The following is a 26,362-nucleotide window of genomic DNA, read 5'->3' as shown; positions in this document are numbered from 1 at the left end:
CACTATAAAGGTGTGACTTGAAGCCCAATCACAAAATTGGGGGCCAGACTGGCTGTGGTTTAGAAAACAGAAGCCTGTCGGGAGACTGCCAAGTGAAGGGGCACAAAGAAAAAGGAATGAGGGTCAAGGGAGCAAATGTGTGCAGCTCAGCTGAAAACTGTCCAGGGAGCCCACCAAGGGGGCTCTGAGCACTGAAATCCCCCCCCAAGAAGCTTGTCTGCCTGACCCCCATGGGGCCTCAGGGTAACGTAACTGGGAAAACCCCTTAAACCCACCTGGATCCCTCTGTTCTAACCCTCTGGTCTGCATTTCCCATGTGGCCTCTCCCCTCCTGAAAGGAGTTGCAGGAACCTCAGAGCAGGAGTGATCTGTCCACTGACAGCTGTGGACTAGGGGGTCCTTGCTGAGAACTAAAGGTGCTCACTAAGTACTAGGGGTCCTTACTGAGCACTAGGGGGTCTTCACTGAGCACTAGGGTCCTCTTTGAGAGCTAGGGGTCCTTACTGAGCACTAGGGGTCCTCTCTGAGAGCTAGGGGTCCCTCCTGAGCACTAGGGGGTCTGGACTGAGCACTAGGGTCCTCTTTGAGAGCTAGGGGTCCTTACTGAGCACTAGGGTCCTCTTTGAGAGCTAGGGGTCCTTACTGAGCACTAGGGGTCCTCTCTGAGAGCTAGGGGTCCCCCCTGAGCACTAGGGTCCCCTCTGAGAGCTAGGGGTCCTTGCTGAGCACTAGAGGGTCTTCACTGAGCACTAGAGGGTCTCCCCTGACTACTAGGGTCCTCACTGAGCACTGGTGTTTACTTTGATTCACAGCCTCCCAGAGCCCTTGCAGGTGGGTCTGCCCCAGCTGCGGAGCCACTCTCCATGTGCTGGGAGTCAGGGTCAGAGTCCAAGACTGCGGATGGGACTTTCAGCTGTGGTTCTTCCTCGTTAATGGCAACCTCAGGACCCTCAGACCTTCCTAGGTGCCTTCTGCCTATTCCACTGTGTTCTCTAAAATGCCCTGAAGCCCTTTTCTTAACAGACCTAGAGCTTGCCTCTCCCTGGGCCAGTGTTCTCTACGCAGCCCCACACTCAAGCCCTTGATCCCCAGGTAGAAGCGTCACCCTGCAAAGGTCCCTCCTATTGTACCCTTTCCCCAGAAAGACCGAGTGGGAGAACACAAAGGCAAGACAGGTCTTGGTTTTACCTGACCTAAGCTTGAAGTGGCCAAATCCCTTGTGAAAGTCTCCACCCACCAACAGTGTCCCCAACCCTCCCCCACCCATGTAGCCCCAATGCCGCCGGACACCACGTGATGCCACGTCCCCACCCCCATAACGGCGCAGGGCTCCGGCCCCACAGAAGCCACATTTTGCAGAGATATGGTATTTATTGAACCATGTGCCTGAAAACCTGATCTGTATGTGTACATGTGCGTGTGTGTGCACGCGCACGTGTTTGGGGCATGCGTGTGTGGTCCGTGCTCCGCGGTGCCATCAGATGGCCTTGGCCAGCCCCAAGCGGTTGTTGACCCTGTCAAAGACGCTGTAATACTCGCGGATGAAGACATCCCCCAGGATCCACAGCTGGGAATCCCCTTCACCCTGGAAGCCACTGGCGCAGAAGCCCATATCCTGGGAAAGGCAAGGCTGAGATGAAGCTGGGCCCAAGCCCGGTCACCGTGTCTGTAGGTGGCCTACCCCGCCCCTACCAAACCCCACAGTCCCTCTCCCAGCTAGCATTTCTTTTCATATCCTTGAAATCACCTTCCGAGGGAAGCAGACAAGTATCAGATTCATCCCACTCAACAGATGAAGAAATTGATATTCAGAAAATCAAGTGACTTAATGCAGGAGAACTCGGTGGGGTCCCCTCATCCCATTCCCCCTTACTTGTCCTCTCCAGCACCCCCCATCCTCTTCATCACCTACTGCCCTGCTAACCAGCCAGACAAGGCCTGGAGGCCCGAGGCAGGCTACCTACGAAAGTCCTAGACAATGCTCCAGGCTCCTGGGCTTAGAAGCTAGAGCAGTAGATGGAGGTTCCCACAGAGGCTATGGTCCTGCCTACCCCCCCCTCCCTCAGGTTGCCAGGCTCTGTACTTTCTGTTTGACCCATTTCTCCCAGGATGAGGCTGTATTGGCCACAGACAAGGCCCGAGGACAGCAGGGCCCCACTCAGAAAGGCCAGTTTGTCTAAATGCACCTCCTGCATTCTCCCACTTTACAACTGGCTGACCTGCCAGGAGAGAGGAGGGGGCCTAGGTGACCCCAGGCTTCCTCTCCTGAGAACTCCTACCGTGCTGGTATAGGCGGAGGAGGGCAGTGGGTACTTTTGGCCGTGGATCTCAAAGACCACCTCAGGCATGCTGCCCAGGCTCCCGCAGTTGATGTCAAACTCAAGACCAGAAGAAAGTCATCTTAGACGGGCAATGGATCTGATCGAGCTCCATGAGGCAGAGAAGGGCAGGACCCCCTCCTCTGCACTGGAGTCAAGTGCGGGGGAGGGGGGGGTGGATGTCTGCCCACTCAGAGGACTCTAGGGAGGCCCTCGGGCCTCAAAAGAGTTACATTGAGTGGGACCTGCTGTCAGCCAACACAGGAACAGACCCCAGCTTGAGACAAAGGGGGATTGGCCTCCATGTTTCCCCTCCAGGCTCAGCCAGAGCTCCCCCAGGACCCTGGGAGCCCTTAGGAGTCAGGGAGGAAGCAAGGAGACCCGTGGGTAGAGGAGGAACAAGGGGGTGCAGCCGAGCTCAGTGAGTCAGGGATGCACCATCCTCCTGGGGGACAGGAAGCCAGACCTCGGCCTCTGCATGAGATGGGAGAGCTCCCACAGCCATGGTGGGCCAAGCTGGAAGACCACGGTGGAGGTCTCCTGAGACATCCCAGCCCCTCCAGGGAAATGGGCCTGGCCTCACCTCGCCATATTGGTCCTGTGTGGCTCCAATGGCTGTCTGGATGTTGAGGATGTCACTGCTGGGCCCGACCAGCATGGAGGTGCCTGTGTCCAGGATGGCCTGACAGCCACCATCACAGGCCACCACCACGCCATTGACAGTAACCCTGCAGAGTGGAAAAAGAACAGCCTCGCAGTGCGTCCAGCATCCGGCACGCCCTCCTTGGCCCCTCCCATCCTCCCCTGCCAGGATCCTCAGGCAGGGAGGAAGCCCAAGCTTAAGACTCTCTGCCTCTTGGGGCGCCTGGGTGGCTCAGTCGTTAAGCGTCTGCCTTCGGCTCAGGTCATGATCCCAGGGTCCTGGGATCGAGCCCCGCATTGGGCTCCCTGTTCGGCGGGAAGCCTCCTTCTCCCTCTCCCACTCCCCCTGCTTGTGTTCCCTTTCTCGCTGTGTCTCTCTCTGTCAAATAAATCAATAAAATCTTTAAAAAAAAAAAAAAAAGACTCTCTACCTCTTGGGGCACCGGGGTGGCTCAGTCATTAAGCGTCTGCCTTCGGCTCAGGTCACGATCCCAGGGTCCTGGCATCGAGTCCCACATCAGGCTCCCTCCTCCGCGGGAGGCCTGCTTCTCCCTCTCCCACTCCCCCTGCTTGTGTTCCTTCTCTCTCCTTGTCTCTCCCTGTCAAATAAATAAATAAAATCTTAAAAAAAAAAGACTCTCCGCCTCTCCCCAGCCCTCAAATAAATAAATAAATCTTCTTTTAAAAAACCAGCGGAGTCATGTGATTAAGGGATGGAATGAGTACCACACTAGTCGCCTAAAGGTCTGGTTTCAGGCTTCCTCCCTGCCAGTCACTTGCTGCAAGCCTTGTGCAAATTACCAACCTTCCTGACCTCGGGCTTCTCATCCACAAAACGGGTACCTTAACAACCCCTTCCTTGACTTCCTCCAGGGATGGTCGTGAGGTTCAGACTTGACGTTAGTAAATTATAAAATGAGGATACTAGGGTAGCACCCACCTCCTAGGGTTTTAGTGAGGAATGAACGAGACAGTCCTGTTATCCCTCAGCCCAATGCCTAGCAGGTAGTAAGGGCTCAGGAAGGGCAGGGCTCTTATTAATAAAGTAGCGGGGAACATCAGCATTCTCGCTGACAAAGCTCACTGGCCTTGCAAGGGTCCAGTTCAGAATCTGATGTGATGGGCTTAGGAGCTCCTGTGTTGCGGCCCTTCTCGGAGCCTCGCGGGCTGATCCCCAGGCCCTGGCGTCCCCACACCTGGAGGCGGGCCTGTGGCTGGGGCCCAGGGCTGCCGCTCACTCACCTGTCCACGGTGAACTGCCAGTATTCCTGCACGGTCACGGGCACCCAGTGCAGGGAGCCTGTGTAGTAGGACGGGTCAATGGCTCCCAGCGTGAGCATGCTCCCCTGGCCATTCCTGAAGCCACGGAAAGGCGAGTGGTGGCACTCGGACACCCTGGCTGGGTGCAGCCCCACACGGAGGGGGGCAGATGCCATTGAGACCGGGCCCCACCACCCTCCCTGCCCTCAACCCCCACCTCCACCCCGCAGGCTTCAAGTGAGCTCTCCCGGCCTCCCTGCTCCTCGGGGCTTTTCCCTGATAACAGCGTCCTCTCTCTGAGCTCTGTGGCCCCCAGGCTGAGGCAGAACCTGCAGCCTGGGCGGAGGCAGGAAGTAACCATCACACAGTTCACATGAGCACCAGGCTCGGCTGGGGCCAACCGCAGCTGTCGCCCTGTGCCCATCCCCCCGTCCCCAGCCCTTTGGCTTCAAGTAGGAGAGAAGGTCTTCAACCAGATCCCACAGACTTTGGATTAAAACTGCCCCCTTCCACCCCTCTGTTCCTTCTGGGGCTTTCCTCGCGGCCAAGAAGCATGGGTCACCTGCTCCCACTCTGCGGTTTTTAGTTCCTAGACCGCAGCAAGCTCTCTCACCCCCCGGGCTCTAGCACATGCTGTCCCCACTGCCTGAAGCATGCTGTCCTCTGTCTCACCTGGAGAGCTCCCCCTCGTGCCTCAGAGAAGCTTCCCCTGCCCACCCTGCACATGCACCCCCATCCAACTGGGCTTCCCTCAGTGCTAAGGTTTCCCTGCATCCAGATCTGCCTGCAGTGAGTGCCCTTCTCACAACTGTAATTGTGTGATTGCGTGTTGTCTGCTCCACCTGCTAGAAAGTTAACTCTCAGTTTGTCTTGTTTGCTGATGTATCCCCTTCTTCTGGCAGAGCACCTGCACATAGTAACAGCCCATAAATATTGATGGAGTGAATGAATGCATGAACGCACCAGTGTACCCCTTGCCTGGGTGCCCTTGACCTCAGTGGCCCAGCACCTTCCTTCTCCTGAGTGTGGTGCCCTTCTCCCCATCCTGCCAGCCGCCCTTCTGTCCAGCTGAGCTGCACCAGTATGGGGGCAGGAGGACAGAGGAGGGAGCACTGGACTGGGAGTCAGGAGCCCTGGGTTCCACGTGTGACTTAGCCACCAGTTCCCAGGGTGACTGTCCTCCCAGGCCTCAGCTTCCTGCGTAGTGACAGGAGAAGGCTGGACTCCTTTGGAGCCTACTCTGGAAAGGCTGTGAATCTCAGTGACATCAACAGATGATTATAGAGGCCTGGCCATTTCGGAAAAAAAGATGTTAAACGCCCCTAGGCTGAGATGGGTCAGGCTTCATGTTTTAAATGCCAGAAAGCAATGTCAGATGTTGGTCCCGTGGATTCGGGCTGCAGCAGAGGCTATACTAGGGGCTTTTGGAAAAGTGGTTAAGTCAGCCTGGAAACAAGGAGAGGGTTTGCTTGGATTCTGACCACCACCCTGGAGTTGCAGGCTCCCAGAGGGGTGGACATTCCTCAGCCGACAGACCTTGCCAGGCCATGAAAGTCTGGCTCTGGCTGGGGACAGCTCCTACCTGGACAAATACACAGAGAACAGGTCTTGGGCCACCAGGTGCTTCTGCATGATGTTGTCGAAAACTGGCACTGAGTACTCGGAGGCCAGAGAGGGGTAGGCCAGCCCCAGGATTCCATCGAACTCAGAGTAGGTAAAGACGTTGCCAGGCTCCTGGGTGCTCAGGCCCACAGTCTGCTGGGAGTCCACGATATTGGAGACCTGCAAGAGAAGCCGAGTGTCCTCCACCAGGGGCCAGAGGCAGGAAGATCCCAGGGCAGGCCGGTATCGGGATCAGCCTTGGAGGCCACCCCCCACCGTCCCTCCTCCAGGCAATGTAGTTGTGTGAGCTTAAGATGAAAAGCCCTCATTCCCCAGCTCTGCGCTGTGTTGTGAGGGAATGATCCTGGAGAGGCCAGGGATGGAGGAATCGAGGACCCGGTGAAGGGTGCAGACAGCAGTGCTCACGGTGCAGAAGTTGGGGGGTGAGCCCAAAGAAGGGGGTGGGGTGAGGGAGGCTCCAAGGCCCCCTGCCAGCCTGCAGCCTTATCATTAGCTGCACCTGGGGCGTCTGCCAGGGAACAGCTGGGGGCAGCACAAGGGACAGAAAGAACATGCACCCACTTTGCATCTAATAGACCTAGCTGTGCGTCCTTGCTCTGTTGAGTGCTGACGGTGTGACCTTGAACAAGCACCTCTCTGAGCCACCACCTGCATCTCAAGGCAATGCTGAGGCCCATATAATACGAATGCTGAACCTGTATCGAGCACTTAGGAAATGTTTGGCCATTGGACATTAATGGCACTATGCTAAGGAAGCACTACCTCCAAATCTCCTGTTAATCTGCCCACTTTCTGGAAGGCTGCTGTGCCCACCAGCCCTTTCTGAGCTCACAGGGCCCTCCAGCTTCCACTCAGTCCCCTTATAGCCAAACCATCCTCCACACATACAGCCAAAGTGATCTTTGAAAATGGACGTCCAGTCATGTCACCCCTTGCAACGACCCTCCAGAGGCCCCCAATGGCACTCAGGAGGAACCCTTTGTCCTAGAGTCCCCTCATGTGCTGACCCTGTTTTTCACACCTCATCTCTTGCCTCTGAGCCCTTGACCCACACTTCTTCCCCCACGCCAATCTTCTTTCTCCTCCTCCAGTGCCCCAACTTGTCCTCATTTGCACGTCACCGTGCTGAGGAGGGCCTGACCCCCGTGGCTCTCTCTCCCACCCTCTGCCCAAGGTGGGCAGGTGAAAGCCGCCTAGCGCACCACGGCTGAGGCCAGCAGACTCGGACCAACTCCTTCATGAAGATGTGGGGTTTCCCCCCCGAACTCAGAACCGCAGAAAAGAAAGCAAATGACTCCAGGCCTCAGAGGAAGTAGGACCCCCGGGCAGGGGATTCGCCTTCCCAGGCCCTGTCTGCTGGGACCACCTCAGCCGGTGGCTCTGGGGCCTCCGCTGTCTGGCGCCAACCCCTGGGGAGGCCTGAGCTGGGTGGGCACCTGCCCTGCCAGTGGATGAGGCTGAGGAGAGGGCCGACAGCAGAGAGGAGCCGTGTCCCTTCGGGCTCAAAGCAAACGAGCCTTCAGCCAGACCCAGGAAGAACTCCAGGAAGATGCCCCAGGGGATGCCGCTTGATTTTTAGTCTTGGATAGTGGGTGAGGAAGGAAAGCAGGAGGCTAATGTGTACTGAGCCCTTCTTATGTGCCCACCACTGTGTTGAGTACTTTAGAAGCCAAAAAGTGGCAAAAGGCAGGGGAACCTTTGTCCAGAGGGCACAGATACTCCCTGACTGAAAGGAGATGCTGCTCCACGGCGCCTGGGCAGGGGACTCGCCTTCCCAGGCGAAGGAGTGAGCGCAAGCCAAGGGCACCGCTCAGAGGATCAGGGCGTGGGTCTGACACTCAGCTCCCAGCCACCAGCTGTGTGATTCTGGCAAGGGACCAACCTGGGCGCTTCAGTTTCCTCATCTGCACAATGGGGTAAAGTACCTTCCTAAGAACTCAGTTTACAGTGAGAGCCCACAGGTGACACTGGGGAGCTCGGTGCTGGCACAGGCTGGGGATTTGGAACCAACTATGGCCAGGACAGATGAAAAAGGTTGGGGAAGGTGGAAACTGGGCACGGAGAAGCCTCTCAGGGGGGACTCTGGGGGCTGGCATGGGAAGGAGAGGAGGGAAGGACCAGCCACAGTCCCTGCTGCCTAAGATCCCTCCCAGAATCCCTACCCACCAGGCTCCCCAGGGGCAGGACGCAGAGGGCCTCTCCGCCCCGGCTGGAGGTGCGGCCCACCAGAGCCTGGGTGTCTGCGTGGCAGCCCACTGGCCCCAAGCCCCACTCACTGTGACGGTATCAAGGCCCAGGAAGCCCTGCATGCTGCCCGTGCCGTACTGGATGGACAGAGGCTTGTTCAGGTTCTGGAAGGTGGAGGACTTGGCCGGGTTGAAGCGGTGATGGCTTTCTGAAACACAGACCCAGTTAGTGAGGCCTGTAGAATCTTCTTGCCCCTGACAGCGCCAGCCAGGGCTGAGACCCTCACGGGGTCTTGTAAGAATGTGGTCTACATACTAACCATTCTCACTGCAGAAAACAAGCAGCCCACTCTCTCTTGATCCCCCACAGTCTGGTAAAGAAAAATTATCTTTTGCTGCTCCACCCACCTCTCGGAACCCCAGTGTTACCTGTGTAGCTTCCAAACGAAATAAGAAAGAAAAAAGCCATCCCTGTGGTTTCCATAGACTTGTCACTTTTACCAGCTTTGTAACCTTAGGCAAGACTCTTTTCTTCTCTGAACTTTGCTTCCCTCTCTGGTAAAGAGGGATAACAAGAACACCCATCTCCCAGGATTGTTGGAGAAATAAATTATTAACATGTATTAAATTAAATTATTAACATGTATTAAACGTTTACTCATCACTAGTAATAGATCCTGTCACTTTATTCTCCCAGCACCCACTGGCATATCATAGCCCCATTTTATAGAAAGGAGAACTGAAGACCCAGGAGGGTCAGCAGCTTGTCTTGCTTCTTGATAAAGACTAAATAAATAAGTAAATATCAGGGCTGCTGGGTGGCTCAGTAGGTTAAGCATCTGCCTTTGGCTTAGATCATGATCCCAAATCCTGGGATCGAGCCCCACATCGGGCTCCCTGCTCAGCGGGGAGTGTGCTTCTCTCTCTGCCTGCCGCTCCCCCAGCTTGTGCTCTCTGCTCTCTCTCGTGCTCTCTCTCAAATAAATAAATAAAATATTTTTTAAATAAATAAATAGCCTAAGCTTCCCTAATTTCCAACTGGTGCTTTATACATCAGACCCGTGATTTGCACACCTTCTCAATCTGTGAGCAGTTGGAAGGGCTGAGCAAGGAGATGGGGCACAACCAGGAGGCTGGGAATGTCGAAGCAAGCTCTCCTGTACCCACGTTCTCCCCAGCACGGTGCAACTCAAGAGTGGTGGCCAGAATCTAGCAAACCCTCTCCTTGTTTCCAAGCTGACCCAACCTCTTGTCCAAAAGCCTCCAGCATAGCTTCTGGTGCAGCCCGAATCCACGAGACCAACATCTGACATTGCTTTCTGACGTTTAAAACGTGAAGCCTGACCCCATCTCTGCCTAGCGACATTTAACGTCTTTTTTTCCAAAGTGGCCAGGCCTCCATAATCATCTGTTGATGTCACTGAGATTCACAGACTTTCAGAGTAGACTCCAAAGGAGTCCAGCCTTCTCCTTTCACTACGCAGGGCTGACAGTGGCCCTGGGGTCTAAGCCTGGAGGGGCAGGCCGGAAAGGGAGATCACTCACGGCAAGCATAACTCTTGCAGTAGACAGAGGGCACCCAGAGGTCCGAGGAGCCAGTGTCAAACACCACAGTGAATTCCTGGGGTGGGGTCCCGATGTAGATCTTCCCAAAATACTGACACTGGGGACAGATAGCACAAGGTCAGGGGTGGGGAGTACAGCATAGGGATAAGGGTCGATGCTTGGCATGGAGAAAAGGGGAAGAGGGGGAAATGAGGATCACTGGGGAGGGTTCTCCATCTCCAGTGACCACACTGGGCTCCCCCCCACTGCTCACCCAGCTGTGCTGGCCTGCCCCTCCCACAAGCCCTACAACCACCGCTGGAATCAGCCCCAGAAGCAGACATTAGATCAAAACATCAGCCCTTCCCGGTAGGAAGACTGGGCCCTGCCTGCCAGGGGCAGGGACATAGAGATAGGACACCAGTGAGGTACGGACCCCAGATCCCGACCCAAGCTGTCCCTGCCACCCCTCCTGGCCAGCCTCCCCATGTGTCAGAACTTAGGTCGGGGCAGGGGTGAGCATGACCTAGATAAGGCAACGAGAGCACAGGAAAGACAAGGCAGGCTGTTTATTGCCAAGAGTGACAGATGAGGGAGAGACAGACTCCAGGAAGGAAGAGGACACCAGGGGTGGCTATAGATGGGCACCAGAGCCCCATCCCTGCTGAGTCCAGACTAAGACATGGGTCCTCTGGGCTGGGAGACACAGGCATGGGGGTGCACCTGGGAGCAAATTACGTGCCCCCGAGGGATGTTGTCTGCTGGCCTGAGCTCAGACCCTCCTGGCAGTGACCTTCAGAGCCTCGCCTTTGCTGGGTCTGCTGGCCCCATGCGGAGCTGACTGAGGGGGGGGGGGGGACAGCCTCCACAGCCCGTGGGGCTCCGTGATTCCTAGAAGGGAGGAAAGAGGCAGGCGCCGGGAGGGAGCATCCATCGCACTCTGTGTGAGAAGCGTTATTGGAAGGGGGGCAGAGGCACTTACATCCAGGTAGTTGGTCAAGGGCTCGCTGGCCACCTTCTCCAAGTTGGAGTACTTCTTGCTGAAGGAATACGGGTGTGTCTTCAGAAAGTCCTCCAGGAGCCCACGCTCCTTCAGGGCCTTTCTCAGCGACTTGCCTTTGTGTAGAGGGACCCTGAGGAGACAGGGAAGAATTCGTGATGCCGATGGGCATCTCCTCAGGGCTGCCCCGCCTCAGAGAATTGCCCAGACTCTGGGCTATGTAAGCTCTGCCCTCACATTTTTTTAAACATAACTCAAAGGAAAAATTAGATTTTACATCAGTTCACAATTCAGTGCTTACCCTTACTAAACACGATGCGCTCTGATGTTCCCTATTCCTTTCTCTTTTCTTAATGCTGGTGGAGACTCAATATATGTATTTTATAGCCTGCTAATAAGTTTCGCAACTCTGAGGTTTGAGAGACACAGTATCATTCGTTCAGTCTCCAAACTCTTGCTGCCTGCCTACCATGTGCCAGACATTGTACGGGGCCCAGGACTGCAGCCTCTGCCGTCTGGGAGCAGGCTGTCTGGAGAGGAAATGATGTCCCCCACACTCTGCTAAACGCTGTAAAAATGCTCCCTCCCTTGCGACCCCTGTGATTGGCTCTCTGGGTAGCCTGAAGTGTGTGGAAATTCTTCAGAGAGTTTCAGTACAGAGTGTGGTCCTCAGGGAGCTTCTGATAGAGTTTAGGAGTTGGATGATGGAAGCAAATCAACAGAAGAGCATCGAGAGGGAGAGAACAGCAGAAAGGTTCTAGACCCTGCTCTGCAGGCTGTGGCCCCTAGGGTAGCCTCCCCCGCACCCCCCCAAGGCCCTCTGAGCTTCAGCTCTGTCTCTGCAAAATGGGCGACCTCCTTCCTTTCCAGCCTCTCCCCAGCCCTGCCTTTGACCAACAGAGTAGCTTCACCTCTCTGGTTCCTAGTTTCCCCTCCTCTAGGCTGAAGGAATGTAGGCTGATGATCCTGGTGTCCCTCCAGTTCTAAGGGCCATGCGGTCCTCCTCTGCGGGGCTGATTTAAGGACAGGCTCCTCCCTGGGCCTGACTTCACAGAGACCACAGCTATGAAAGTGCTTTGAGAGTAATAAAATGGCAGGAGTTCTAAGACCCTCAGAGAAAATGGGTTTTCTCGTGTTGTTCACATGCCAAACAGATCCCATATGGAACAGCCCTGTATGTGAATTATGGTCTCTCCTCTGGTGCCTCCCTTCCCCAGCCCTCAAGTGTGGCTTCAGCCAGGACCCAACAGAAATAAAAGGTCCTCGAGTCATTTCTCAGCCTTTGTCTCTGATGATAGAAAAGGAAGGAGGCTCCCGGGCCCAATCCTTCAGCTGCCCTTTCCTGTGTCCTCATCTCCAGGTCCCCAAAGCGTGGCCTCCTGCTCCCACTCACCTCAGGACCCACTCGTGGAATGCCTGGTGACCCCCGTAGCAGCAGCTTCTTCTCCGCTGAGCTGCTGTGTCCAGTATGAGGCCCCAGAGAGCCTCCCTCAGAGGGGCGCCGACAGCCCACTGCCCCACGCCGAGAACCAGGAGGCTCCAACTGCGTGGAAACCTCCATCCCCCCAGGGCTGCCCCCCTGCACTGAGATCACCCGATGCCTGGTTAGAAAGAACTTCACTTTCAAGACACAAGGAGCTCTGACTGGTCAAAGGTACCCTGGGTCCTTTTCAGGGATCCAGTTTCCCAGGGATGGATTCAGGTTACCCCAGGCTCATGGCTTGATGGGGCTCGAGCCTGGGAACTGGAGATAGTGTGATGTTGTGGCAAGAGCGTAAGTCCACTTGGGACCAAGTCCTAGCTCTTCCATTATGAACCATGTGGCCTTGGGTAGCTCAGGGACCCTCCCCGAACAACAGCTTCCTCATCTGTAAAATGCAAATAATAATACCTACCTAATCCAAGAGGTTTAGTGGCACCTAGCAGCAAGCAGCTCAAGAAATATCAGTTATGGGGCACCTGGCTGGCTCAGTCAGTAGAGCATGTGACTCTTGATCTTGGGGTCATGAATTCGAGCCCCATGTTGGGTATAGAGATGACTTTTTAAAAAAATCATTTCAAACAAAAGTATCAAAAAAAGAAATATCAGTTATTAATTTTGGAGGAAAACTTGGGAATCTCACCCATAGAGGGAGCTTTATTTTGTTTAAGAAATGCATACATAGCTCTTATCCCGTGCCAGGCACCATTCAAAGCATTTTACAAATACCAACTCATATATTCCTCATAACAACCCTGCAAGATGGATGCTGTCTGTTATCCTGATTTTACAACAGAAGAGGAAATAGGGCACAGGAAGTCAGGTTAGTGATGGAGCTGGGGATCAAATCACAGGCAGTTTGACCCCAGAAGCCATGCCCTTGGTTTCCCAGGCTGCCCATCTGACCCTGTGTTGCTGCTCACCACCCCTGCAGTGGTGGGGGCATACCCTGAGGGAAAGGTTCCAAATGCAAAGGCAAGACTATCCTGGGAACCCGCAGCAGGGCCTCTGAAGATTCCGCGTGGGCAGGGTGGAAGACCACAGGAGAGACCCACCCAGAGCAGGTGCCTGTGACGGCCTCCCCGCTCCAGCCCCAGGCGCCCGACACCCACCTGGAGATCCCACTGCCCTGGGAGAGGGCGACGACTGCAAGTAGCACCACGAGACACCTCATCCTGGACCGCAGGCTGGCCACTTGCTGGAGCCAGTCCCCCTTCCCACAGCCTTTATAGAGAGTACTGGGTCCCCTCTGGCTGCAAGCCCGGGCTGCAGAAATGACCCCCTGACTTCGGGCTACTCCACAACCACATTAAGATAGTACCCCGAGTACCCAACACCCACCGCGATAAGGGCCCCAGACTCCACCACCGCGGGACTTCAAAGCCAAAGGGTACACGTGCTTGATCTTTAGGCTTGGAAATATCACAGAGGCCTCCCCGACTGATTTCCCCTTCCAGATGGGACTTCTTGAGCTAGCACAGATGGGGCCACCGCCAGAAACCCTTCTCATGTGTCCCCTGGTGGTCTGTAAAGAGGTTTCTTAGCAGCAGACCCCTCTCCTCCCTGGGCCTGACTTCACAGGGAGCCCGCAGCCTGCCCTATCCAGGAATCTCCAGCTCAGTGTTCCCGGGCCCATGTTCCAGGGGACACTCCATCTACTCCTGAGGCAGAGAGTGCTCCTTCAATCTGTCACCCCGGTCTAAGAGAGACGGCAGGCCCAAGACTCCTGCACCGTCTGGGCTGTGTCCCCTGGTTCTATGTTAGAAGGGTGTTGGGAAGATGGGGGGTAGATGCCAGATCCCATGAGCCCCTGGGGGAGCTGTCGAGGGTGAACAGGGAAGGCAGATGTGTGTCACACACAGAGAGGAAGGAGGATATGGCGCCATGGTCAGATTTTGGCAACAGGTGAGGCCAAGAGCTGGCACCCTAGTCCCACACATAGGCCTAAGTCGAGCTTCTCAGAAGGATACATGCAGGGCTTTGTGATGAGTAGACGGCCCCCTGAGAGAGAATTAGGGCAAAAAGGGAAACAAAGGCTCAGCCACAGAAGGAGAAGACCGCATCCCAGGGTGAGGGGAGGCTATAAACTGGAAAGTCAGGATCAAATCAGGATTCAGCAGGGGGTTTGGGGCCACAGGTGTGTGGGAGAGTGTGCCCTGTGGGACAGATGTCTGGGTAGCAAGGGAGTGGAACAGAGAGGGCAGGCTGGGTAGCCAAAGAGGCAGGCATGCGGTGGGCCCCGGACACAGGGGCACGCAGGAGGGACAGACCCAGAAGCTTCTTGTATTTGATGAGGCCCGCCAGCAGGGGAACTGAGAGTTTTATGGCAGGAGCTAGGAAGACAGCCAGATGGGATCCCTCCCATGGCAATGCCCCATCCAGCCATCCTCGTCCCTCCTCAGAAGGCCTGCGTATCCCGGTCCCAGCGGCCCTGCATCTGAGTGGCCTTTCCTGCCCCACACCAGCCTGGAGCACGCCGAATAGTAGATGCTCACTAAACGTTTGGTTAAGCAAATGAGTTGAATGAACGGTCTTGCCAGCACTCAAAGCACAGCAGGGCCCCGTCTTTATAACGAGCTACAGATGATGAGACGGAGACTCAGAGAGGTTGATGGACTTGCCCCTGAGGAAGAAGACCTTGAACTGTCACAAGAGCCCTGGTCTGACACACTACACACAGCCCCCCGGGGCCCGGCATGCTATGGGAATCTCACGAGTTTGCAATATCAAGTCTGGGGCGGTTCTGCTTGGGACAGGCAGGCCTGTGTGCAGCACCTGGGGCCGGGCCCCTCCGGGGTCAACACCACCACATCGGCGCACCGGAGCACTCTGCTCCACACCCCCAGGGGCCCAGCCCGACCCAGCAGCAAACACTCCTGAACAATGAGCCTGGCAAGTCAGGCTCAGCCATCCCTCCCGCTGGAAGGTGACCCTCGAAGCCAAAAACTAAAGATCCCTTAGCACTGGTTGCTCTGGGTTTACTCACGAGATTGGGATCATTCTAACAGCATTCAAGTGCGCGCTATCAGGAATGCTGCGCAGGCTTCACAGAGCGTCAGAACTGCTTATCCACGGGGGCAGGGCGAGAACCGCCAAAAGCTTTTAGAAAAACCGTGATAAGATTTCATCACTGGCTACCCAGCACCAGGTGGGGACGATTCCCCTTGGTCTAGATTCTTTGTGCCTGGGGACTGACCCACAAAAGTGGCCAAACTAAATCAGGGCCTGGGGATGACCTGTCCTGGGTTACCCACCCCCACCATGATCTCCACTCAGACATGAGCAACCTCAAAGCCGGTTCGACGCAGGATCTTCAACGTGCTCACAAGGGCCACAGAGATATGGAGCTGGTGTCATTTCCATGCCTGGGGAGCCCACAGTCGGGTGGGGACAGATAGGATCCCATATGCGTGACCCTGCTGTGACAAGCAGTATAGGGAGAAATCCAAAGGGACAAACATCTTCCACGGCAAGGAGCCAGCTGACAGGGGAGCGTGGTTTCTGGAAAGGGCATGTGTGACTGTCCTGGGTTTCAATCCTGGGTCTGTCTGCCACATGGTGGTGTGGCCTTGAGCAAGTCCCTTTACTTCTTGGTGCCTCAGTTTCTTTTTCTGACACTGAGATGCTCATGGGAGGATCAAAGACAGGACAGTCCAGTGCTGCCGTGTGTTAGGACTTCTACAAATCTGAGTCATAAATGACTGCCATTGTGTGACCTTGAATGTTCCAAGTCACCCCCCCACCCAGCCTCAAAATGTGGGATTCACAAGCTCCTGGAGCTGGTCTGAAGCTCAGGTATGTACAGACCATCGGTTCTTTTCCTGTTCTAGAAATCAACCGAATTTCTGCATCGTCCCTGCAGGCTGGGGGCAAATTAATCTTAGCCATTTTTACATAGTGCCCCATAGATATGCTTTGGCACCCCTGACTCTCCAGCATGCTGAGTTTGGGGGTGGGGGCAGTGCTCGGTAGTCTTTCCTCGCCCCTGCCTGGGCCCCTGTTGCCTCTATGCTTCGCCTGGGCCAACCCAGCCTTCTGGAAGCTGCCTTGGTCACACTCCCCAAGATGGGCCACACATTCCCTCCTCTCTGGTCTTGCCACCCCTCTGGACCACCACCAGGAAGCAGACTCCAGGTCCCTGTCACTCAGGACCTGCCTGTCTCCCCGCCCCCCACCTCTTCCTTCTACACCCTCCGAGGAACCCTGAGTTCCCCTCTGGCTTAGGCTTCAGGGCACAACATCTTAAGCTGGAGGTCCTGCAAGTCACCTCTGGTTTCTGCCCTGCCCACATCTTCCCGCAGCGTTGGCTTTTCCTTTCCTGAGGAAAAGAGAAAGGACAAAATGAGAGGATTTTTTAAAAATCATAAATCATTATCTCCAAATATTGCCCAGCCATACTACCATAACACGTATCGTGTGCTTACCTAGTGCCAGACCCTGTGCGTGAGCCCTTTAAAATACCTCCATGTTACAGACGAGTGAGCAGGAGCTTGGAAAGCTCGCCGGATCTTCCAAGTCACTCAGCTAACAGCAAATGGATTTAGGATGCAAACTTGGGTCTGTTTGGTCCTTGACGGCACATGCTCTCAGTCGGACCACGTGACTCTCACAGCACCAAAGTTCTGCACGTCAGCAAAGAGGGCCACACTGTGTCCACACTTGACGAGTCTCAGGCTGAAGATGAAGGGATCCTAGGGTCTTTAATGCAGGACCCAGGAAGAGCAAAGACTCAACTGGGAGAGACCTTGAGAGGGAAGAGACCTGGAAAATGCGTCAGAAGGCTGCCCTGCACACCACCCTTCTCCCTTCCTGCCCACCAGTGATCTCTGTGAGTGATACACTGGCCTGTCTACCATCCATGGTCAGCAGAACTTTGGGGGGAGAATAGCTCCCAGCCTCCAAAAATGCACTTCTATTTGTTCTACAGTAAGCACCCTAAGCCCTGGAAAAATCTGTCCAACGCATCATGGAATTGCCAGGTCCTCTTGGGAGAAGGGTAGGGTGGGAGTCCCACCCTGCACACGGGAGAGGGTGTTATTAGTTATGGGAAACAGCAATGGGGAAGCCCATCCAGCTTCCTGAACGGGATGGGAAGAAGTAGGAAAGAGTCAAGGCTGTCCCAACTGGGCACTAAGCCAGATCCGGTGTCTAGATCACTGTGTCATGCATCTTGAGACCATGTTTTGCTTTATAAATATAGTTTTAAGGAATCACTATATAGTTGGGGGAGGAGGCTTGGTCAAAATTTTAAGTAATAGTGTTGTATTGATGTCAATTTCCCAGATTTGATATTTGTACTGATTCTTATTTTAATAACTATAAGAAAATGTCCTTGATTTGGGAGACACACCAAAGTAAAGGAATATTGTGTCTGTAAGTTCTAACAGAATTTCTCACAGATCAGAAAATTTACAGGGAGAGAAAAGAGAATAAAACAAACGTGGTAAGGCGTCAGCATTTGTGATGTCTGGGGAAGGTATACAGGAATTCTTTGTATTGTTTCTGTACGTTGGAAATTATTGATAAATAAAAAGATTTTAAAGGTTGAAATAACTCAAACACTTCTCCAAAGAAATTCCATATTTACTAATTTGACACATGGCGTCCAGCACTTCTAGAAGGAGGAGGATGGAAACCAAACCACATCAGAGCAGCCCAGGGCCCTGCTCCAGGGAAAGCCCTTCAGCTGAGGCTGCGGGGAAGGGGGCGCACAGCCGGCCCTAAATCCCATTCCGGACAGTTTTTCAGGTGGGGAGGTGAAAAGAGGAAGAAAATAGAATGAGGGAGAGGAAGGATGGGATAGAAAGGTTCTCTGGTAGAAATCAGGCCTCTCCCAATGGTGCCTGCACCTCTCCGTGGTGCCTACGCCTCATGACCGAGCAAGGCAGTGCTCAAATGGGACGCTGAAGGTGGACCTGGGGAACTCGAGGCCATTGCAGGACAATGAAACAGAATCACAGTGTCACGCATCTTGAGATCATGAAAGTTTTACTTTATAAATACAGTTTTAAGGAATCATTAAACAGTTGGAGAAGAGGACCTGGTCCAAAATTTCAGCTTCAGAAACTTTGCGACATTGGACTTGGCAATTATTGTTTGTATATGACACCAAAAGCATAGACAAAAAAAGAAAGAAAATAGATATATTAGACTACACCAAAACTAAAGACTTGTGCATCAAAGGACACTCCCGGCAGAGTGATAATGCAACTCACGGGATGCAAGAAAATATTTGCAAATCAAATATCTGATAAGGGGTTAATAGCCAGAATATATCAAGAGTTCCTACAACTGAACAACAGACAAAAAACAAGTAACTCGATTACAAAAGGGGCAAAGGACTTAAATAGACATTTCTTCCAAGAAGATGTACCAATGGCCAACAAGCAAGTGAAAAGATGCTCAACATCGCTCATCACTAGGGAAATGCAGATCAAACCACAATGAGATATCAGCTCACACTCATTAGGATGGCTGCTATCAAAACAAACAAACAAACAGAAAATAACAAATGTTGGCAACAATGTGGAGAAATTGCAACTGTTGTATATTATGGCTGAGAATGTAAAGCCTTGCAGTCATGATGGAAAACAGTGTGGCAGTTCCTCAAAAAAATTAAACAGAATTACCATATGATCCAGCAATTCTACTTCTAGATGTATACCCAGAAGCACTGAAATTAAAATCTCAAAAAAGATATTCGTACACTCGTGTTGATGGCAGCATTATATACTAGCCAAAAGGTGGAAGCAACCCAAGCCTCCATCCACAGCTGGATGACTGGATAAACAAACTGTGATGTACACATACAACAGAATATTATTCAGCCTTAAAAAGGAAAGAAATTCTGACACATGCTACAATATGGATGAACCTTAAGAATTATACCAAGTGAGGGGCGCCTGGGTGCCTCAGTCAGTTGAGCGTCCAACTCTCGATTTTGGCTCAGGTCATAATCTCAGGATCGTGGGACTGAATGCCTCCCCCACCCCCACCCTCCCCACCCCCCACCCCCGTAGCTCAGTGCTGGAGATTCTCCCTTTCTCTCTGCCTCTCCCCCTGCTCATGCTCTCTCTCTCTCACTCTCTCTCTCTCTCTAAAATAAATAAGTAAATATAAAAAAAGAAAAAGAACAGTATACCAAGTGAAAGAAGCCAATCTCAAAAGCACAAATACTGTATGATTCCCCTTATATGGAGTACTTAGAGTAGTCACATTCAACGAGACACAGCGTGGAATGGTGGTTGCCAGGGGCTGGCGGGGAGGGGGAAATGGAGACTTCCTGTTTAATGGGTGTAGAGTTTCAGTTTCGCAAGATGAAAAGAGTTCTGGAGATGGATGGTGGTGATGGTTAACACCATCGGATAACAATGTGAACGGGCTTCATGCCGTAGAACTGTACACTTAAAAATAGCTTAAAGGGAGGAGGGAATTGGAGGGGGAGACTAACCATGAGAGACTATGGACTCTGAGAAACAAACTGAGGGTTCTAGAGGGGAGGGGGGGGGAGATGGGTTAGCCTGGTGATGGGTATTAAAAAGGGCACGTATTGAATGGAGCACTGGGTGTTATACACAAACAATGAATCGTGGAACACTACATCAAAACTAATGATGTAATGTATGGTGATTAACATAACATAATAAAATAGAAAAAAATAAAAGTAAAAAAAATGGCTTAAATGGGTAACTTTTCTGTTGCATATATTTGACCATAAAAAAATTGAAGTTTACTTGTAAACAAAAAGAAATACCATCTTGTGAACCAAATAGAAAATGTAATACACATCTCTTTACAACTCACCATCTGAGAGATGGATGACTTCACATGTCACATCCTCTCTTTGAACATCTGGAAAACCTGTCCCTTCCTGGTATGCTTTCCCCAAGGACATTTGTCATTGTGGAAAAGAAAGGACCTGGGGTCTGAGTCATGGGGTTTTCAGAACTGGAGAACTTGGCCATGTATCTACTACATGGCCCCAGTCCCTGCACCCCTGTATGCCAGGCTCCCCAGCTTTGCCCTTCGTTAGGTGATTGCCAGTCTCATGATCCTCATCCGTAAACATCTTCCACCTCATAGGGGTTTTGTGATGATCAATGAGGCCATGTAAAGTACATGGTAGACAGCCGGCACTCAGCCATCACCAGCTCCTATTATTATGCTCTTCTCCAGTCATCCCCAAAAGTATTCAGAGTAGGTATTATTACCCATATTCTACAAATGAGGGAAATGAAGCGGAAAGAGGTTAAGTCACTTAGCCCGCTCCCAGATCAGAATGTGGTGGTGCCAGGCTTTTAATCCAGGACCCGTGAGCTTTCCACTCCACCCTTCTCGGGCCTCATTTAACAGAGGAGAGACCTATGGCTCGGCGACATTGGCAAGGGGAGAAACTCAGAGGCCGACGGGCCGGGCGGGTAACGCAGAAGAGTCTGGTAGGCAGTGTGAGAAAAATCATCTGCCAAGACTCTACCAAAATAGTCTTTGTTTTCACTCCACCATGGGTTAGGCATATAACATAAGAGGAGCCTCCATGATACTGATGATTGTGTTTCTGATTCCAATTTATAAAATAAATATCAAAAAATAGAAATTTTCAATTCATTTAATTCCCTTCCAAAAAAAAATTTTCAGCATGAGGCATGCCAACGCTCTGCAGACCCAATACATTATCTGCAGGTCTGATGCAAACCCCAGAGGCAGGTGTGGTGGAGGCCCCCGCGAGTGGTGGGTTCAGGGAATGTCTACGCTCCTGCCAACGACTGGCTACCCCAACCACCAGTTCCTTCATGCCACCATGGGAACCCAATGCAGGGACGCCAGAACTTTCCATTTCCCAAGAGATGCAGAAAATGCGGCCTCTGGGGAAGATGTACCAACTTCCAAATAAAGGTGACCCTTATTCTGATACCATGCAGACAAAATAAGGCAGGCGAGCAGGCAAGCCCTTCAGTGTCAGGCTCCAGTAGGAAGTCGCGTGGTTTATCGGCAGAGCTCAGACAAAAGAGAAGCTCTGGCTTCGCAGACTCCAGTGAAGCCCACCAGTGGTCTTCCCCAGCCGAAGAGCAAGAGACACAGTGGAGAGGATGGGCAGAGGGAAGGAAGTGCAGGATGCCCAAACCTGACAGTCTCAGCCTACAGAGTCAGGACGACAAGCAAATCTTTGTAGGGTTCACTTATATTCAGGGTTCACTAATTTTCCTCCGTCAGATCTTTGCCTGAAGCTACACCCAAAGATTTTCTGCAACCCCTCCTCCTGGATGGGAAGACGCACACCATCCAGCCACATTAATTAGAGAGGATTTTTTTCCTCTGAGGTGAATGCGTGTTAAAAATATCAAATATTAATCACTGGCAACATTAATTTATAATAATGCTTGTCTCCCTCTCAACTTCCACCACGACATCTGGCCTGACTGCTTTGAAACTGACACCCACTCCATCGCGGGAATTATAAATAGCCTGAGTTCAAATCTTCACCTTGAACCAAACAGACGGGCTCCATGGGGTGGTTTACAGAATGAAGATGGCTGCAGTGCGCAGTGAAGTCCTGGGTGGGTCTGTTTGGGGTGGTGGCGTTTATTGCTTTTTTTTTTTTTTTAAGATTTTATTTATTTATTTGACAGAGAGGGAACGCAAGCAGGGGGAGTGGGAGAGGGAGAAGCAAGCTGCCCGCTGAGCAGGAAGCCTGATGCGGGGCTCGATCCCAGGACCCTGGGACCATGACCTGAGCCGAAGGCAGATGCTTAAGCGAATGAGCCACCCAGACGCCCCTAGAATTGTTTTTTAAAGACAGAGATCTTGGAGTGGGAGGCGGGGCGCTGGAGGGGCAGGGGCAGGGAGGGGCTCTGGGCTGCTTCCTCGCTGTTGGCGGGGGCCGGCCTCACTCCCCCCCCCCACCCCCCACCAGCCCATTTCATGATCTGTCAGAGGCAGGCCTGGGCATAGCTGTTTTTTCCACCCTAAGTTCTCGGTCCAGTTTCCATACTTGCCCCTGGGGATTGATCGGTGCAGACACCATCTTCTATTAAAGGGGGGCAGCACTTACTTTATGTAAACAGAAAAGAAGTTCATCGCAGCCAACAGAGCACTTTCGGTCCACAAGCTCATGCAGTAACCAGAGTTCACACTTCCCGTGCGTTTGCCCAGGCTGGCACCACCTCATCCTGTCCCTGCAGCAACCCTGTAAAGTAAGTCCTAGTGGGAATGCTGCTTCGCCCAGGAGGGAATGGAGCTTAGAGGAGCTGCTTTCCTGAGGTCATCCAGCTAGCAAGTGGTGGGCAGAGTCAGGATTCAAACCAAGTTGTAGGTCGCAGAGGTCTCCTTGCTTACTCCCTTTCCAGGGTTTCTCGAGCTGCAAAAACTCCAGCTTCCCAGGCCCGCTCTCCAGCAATTCGCATCCAGAGGCTCTGGGATGGGGCACGGGATTCTGGGGGTACCTAACAGATGATGGCCACCACCAGGGAAGGTACTCCTCATGACAACCCTGGGAGGCAGCAGGAATGACTGTCCTCATGCATCAGATGTGCTAACGGACGCTGGGAGTTGCCTGACCCCTCAGGGAGCTGAGCGGAGAATCTGAAGCTTTGGTCCCAGTGCCACCAGGTGGGATTGGACAACCAGATGGAAGGGCAGGGAGAGACAGAGCACCTCATGGAGGGGAGAAGGCAGGTAGGAGTGGGGAGGGCAGTGTCCGGGAAGGAGGGCAGGAGATGCTGGGGGCCCCATTTTTGATAGTCTCCAGCTCCGCAGTGGCTCAGGGCATCCCTGGGGCCAGCCAGCAAAGCCCCTCCTGGCACACAAGCTTAGCGATGAGGCGGTCTCCACAGGGCTCCACCAGCCCAGGGCTTCTGGGAGGGTGCAGGCTGTCCGGGGGCGTGGTGGCCATCGGCGGGCTTCCCCATGATCCCAGGCACCCATGGAGCTTAAGGGGAGGAAGGAAATGGATATCTCAAGAGCAGACCACTGATAGCACACCTCTTAGTCATTTCACAGCTGTCCCTTGCCAGTTAGGGCCCTGGGAGATCCTCCTGTCCACACAGAACTGCAGCAGGGAGCAAGAACATTCTCTCCCATCTTTCTCCAGAGGCGGCCTGGCCACCAGGCTGGGATCCCATCGTCCCCAGTGCTTAGTACCCCTGAGAACATTCCCAGGTCTTCCCTCCGACCCCACCTCACTGGGCATGCACCGGGGCCTCCTCTCTGTGTCCCTCCTTGGAGACTAAGGCGACCAGGTAGGCGCACCTGGCAGAGGAGGTGTATGGTCCCTTTCTGTCACCTGGGAGCAGGTGTGACTGCTACTTACCGAGATAGCTGCCCCCAGCAGGCCCCAGGGTGGGGGACCCCAGCAGAGGTCTGGGACCCATTTTTCTGTTGCCTGACTCCCTAACACTCCCTCCAAACACCGAGCATCCCGTTTGGTCGGTCAGATCCCCCTCGCTCCCTTTTGCAGCTGGCCCCCAGCTGGGGACTGGAGAGCACCTGCGGGACACACGCAGGACATGTGTTTGCCTCCTGGCTGGGGCCCCGGGCCATCCAGCATGCCTCCTCACCTGCAGGCTTTGCAGCATCCAGGTGTGGGCCCAGCTGCTGGCCTTCAAGCACTTGGAAATTACAGCCCCTTAGAGGAGCCTCCTCTCTCTGTTCCGCTGTCACCCCTCTACGTATTCCTCTTCCTGCTTCGCCACTCTGATGATGGAAGTTTCCTCAGGGACAATTATGCCCCCTTGGAAACCTAATTGTGGATGGATGCAGACCCAGGCGTAGCCACACACACACCCACTACCCTCCCCACCTCCTGTCTTGCTAGTCCTTGTTTTAACATGAAGATCAGCTCTAGCTGGATGGAACTTTTCTTAATGGAAGCTAACCTCTCTGTCCCCCCTTGGAAAGACAATTGGAATTTTCATTATAGGCCTATTTGATTTCCTCCAAAGGTTAGGGTGATCAGGTAGGACAGTGGCTCCCTGGAGGTGGAGGTGCGGGGAGGACTTGCAGCCCCTCACTGGAGAAGAGCTTGTTAGAGGCCCCTCAAATCGAGTCTCCAGGACTCAGCATTTTGGCATCTTCCTTTGCTGCTTCTATGTACATTGAAGCTTGGGGACTGCAGGTTTATGGGGCAAATGACATTTCCTAGGATCGCCCGCTCCTGGGGGGGAGGGGGGTGGTCACCAGCCACAGTGACACCTGTCTCAGGGGACATACATGCTTTGGCTGGTTTAATTTGAACCCAATTTGAGAAGAGGCAGGATAGAATTCAGAGCCCACTCTCCTTATGCTTTTTCTAGAAAAAAAAAAAATTGCATAGCGCAGTATTAAGATCACGGCCCATATTGAGCAAACATTACTTTAAAACAGTGACTCATATGTTTAAGCAAGGTATTAAGAGGCACTTAGATAAGATTTGTGTATCTATGTTCCCAAACACGGTTGTTATTGAGCTTTGCCTACATAAACCTGTGCTTCTAAATTTCATAATATTAACGGAACCTGATCTGGACAAATGTAATTTCTTCCTACCACATTCCAATCCTGGGAACCTAAAGCACGTCCAGGAGATGACTCCAAGTCACACAGTCTTGGTGAGCCGGTTCCAGGAGGTGCAGGCTCTGGGCAGAGAGATCCCAGTGCGGGCTGACCAAGATGTTTTCATAAATAAACAAAAAAGCATAAAGCATGCCCAGTATGCTTCTTCATGCACAGCCTGTTCTAAGCACTCTGCATGGGCTTGCATTGCAACCCTAGGAGGCAGGTACTATTATTGTTCTTTCCATTTTACAGATGGGGACACTGAGGCAGAGAAGTTTAGCAACTTGCCCAAAGTACCCAGCTAGGAAGTGGCCTGACCAGGGTTCAGACCCACACTGTCTGCGCCATCCACCACCGGGCTGCGCCACCTGTCGGGAAGCAGAAACAGGGTAAGTTTGCCGCAAATTCCCTGAGGAATGCCAACAGAGCAAAGTGCAAAATGACGAGGGAACGTCAAGCTGCCATTCAACATATTTGTTTACTTAGTCTTCGGGGCTTAGTTTTGTGATAGAATTTCACAGGCTCCTCTCTGCCTTGTCTCTGTCAGAACTGTGCCCACAGCTTCTTACTCATCAGTGTTTCTGTCCGTGTAGACCCACTTCCTCCTCTTCATGAATCTTCGGCCCCCAAGTAAAGGTTCCCCTGTCCTCGGTAGGACAGGGGAGGGGCTCGGGGGGGCTCTGATCCCTTCTGAGAACAACACCCAGGTTTTTCTTCCAAGGTACACTCATATTTAAATGAAACAAATGTCCCTATGATCCATGGGCCACAGGGCCTATTGGAAAACAGGCAGAGGCAAAGATAAGAAAGAATCTTCTGGACAGAGGGCCATAAGCTGTGTCCCTCCTGTGGCCTGGGCCACGTGGTCTTCTTGAGGCTTGGGCACTGCTGCGCTCTCAGGCCGGTAGCTGGCTGCAGGCTCCACCAGGGAACTTTGAAAGGTAGTCGAAAGGGGCCTCAGGAGAGCTGAGGGGGAAACCATGAAAATGAATAAAAGAAAGAGCATTCAAAATGGAGTCAGGGGCGCCTGGGTGGCTCAGTTGTTAAGCATCTGCCTTGGGCTCAGGTCATGGTCCCAGGGTCCTGGGATCGAGCCCCGCATCGGGCTCGCTGCTCGGCGGGAAGCCTGCTTCTCCCTCTCCCACTCCCCCTGCTTGTGTTCCCTCTCTTGCTCTGTCTCTCTCTGTCAAATAAATAAATAAAATCTTAAAAAAAAAAATGGAGTTGGGAAGCCAGGATGGAAGAGGTGTCAGGAACATCATCAAAGATTGCCTCACCCAGCAGGAAGAAGGAAGATTTCCTCCGCCTGGCAACAGCAAGAGGCCCTGCCTGCGGGCAATGAGTAGCTGCCACCGCTTTGAATCTCATTTTCCTCCAGCCAATTTCATTTAAAATGATCCCTCCCAACTTCCCTCCTTTCCTCTGAAAAAGGAGGCTCTCCCGCTGTGTTCTCCAGACTTGCCTATGCTTCACCAAAGTTGGCTTGTCCTGAATTGCAATTCCTCTGCTGTTCCCAAATACACTCATTTGCTGCAGGAGAAACTTTGCTGTTTCGTTTTTAAGGTGGACACCACCTACAAGTTGTTCTCCTGGTGACTCTGTGGCTTTGGGCTTCTGAGGCTAGGTGTGGCCCCGACCAGGACTGGAACAGGGAATGGGTCATACTGCAACCTTATTCCCACCCAGGGTCAGCTGTCCAGGGTATAGATCCTTTTTTTTTTTTTAAGATTTTATTTATTTATTTGAAAGAGAGAGAGCACAGAGGGAGAGAGAGAGAGCG

At 53.0% G+C, this 26,362-nt stretch overlaps 1 protein-coding gene across 1 annotated transcript; it reads right to left on the bottom strand.

The window, feature by feature from the left end:
* Nucleotides 1-1,410: 1,410 nt before the first annotated feature.
* Nucleotides 1,411-13,228, bottom strand: LOC102727979 (chymosin-like). Its single transcript, XM_081817194.1, has 9 exons — nucleotides 13,167-13,228; nucleotides 10,557-10,707; nucleotides 9,575-9,692; nucleotides 8,120-8,238; nucleotides 5,803-6,002; nucleotides 4,203-4,316; nucleotides 2,902-3,046; nucleotides 2,280-2,378; nucleotides 1,411-1,615 (listed from the first exon to the last, which is right to left on the bottom strand). Exons 1-9 carry the CDS (start codon nucleotides 13,226-13,228, stop codon nucleotides 1,478-1,480), a joined length of 1,146 nt encoding a protein of 381 aa, XP_081673320.1. The 3' UTR covers nucleotides 1,411-1,477.
* Nucleotides 13,229-26,362: the final 13,134 nt, after the last annotated feature.

Source organism: Leptonychotes weddellii, chromosome 4, assembly GCF_054177405.1.
Source record: "Leptonychotes weddellii isolate Sample4059 chromosome 4, ASM5417740v2, whole genome shotgun sequence".
In the NCBI taxonomy this organism is placed as follows: Eukaryota; Metazoa; Chordata; class Mammalia; order Carnivora; family Phocidae; genus Leptonychotes; species Leptonychotes weddellii.
The sequence above is the reverse complement of the archived record's forward strand: the minus strand, read 5'-3'. Positions and strand labels throughout refer to the sequence as shown.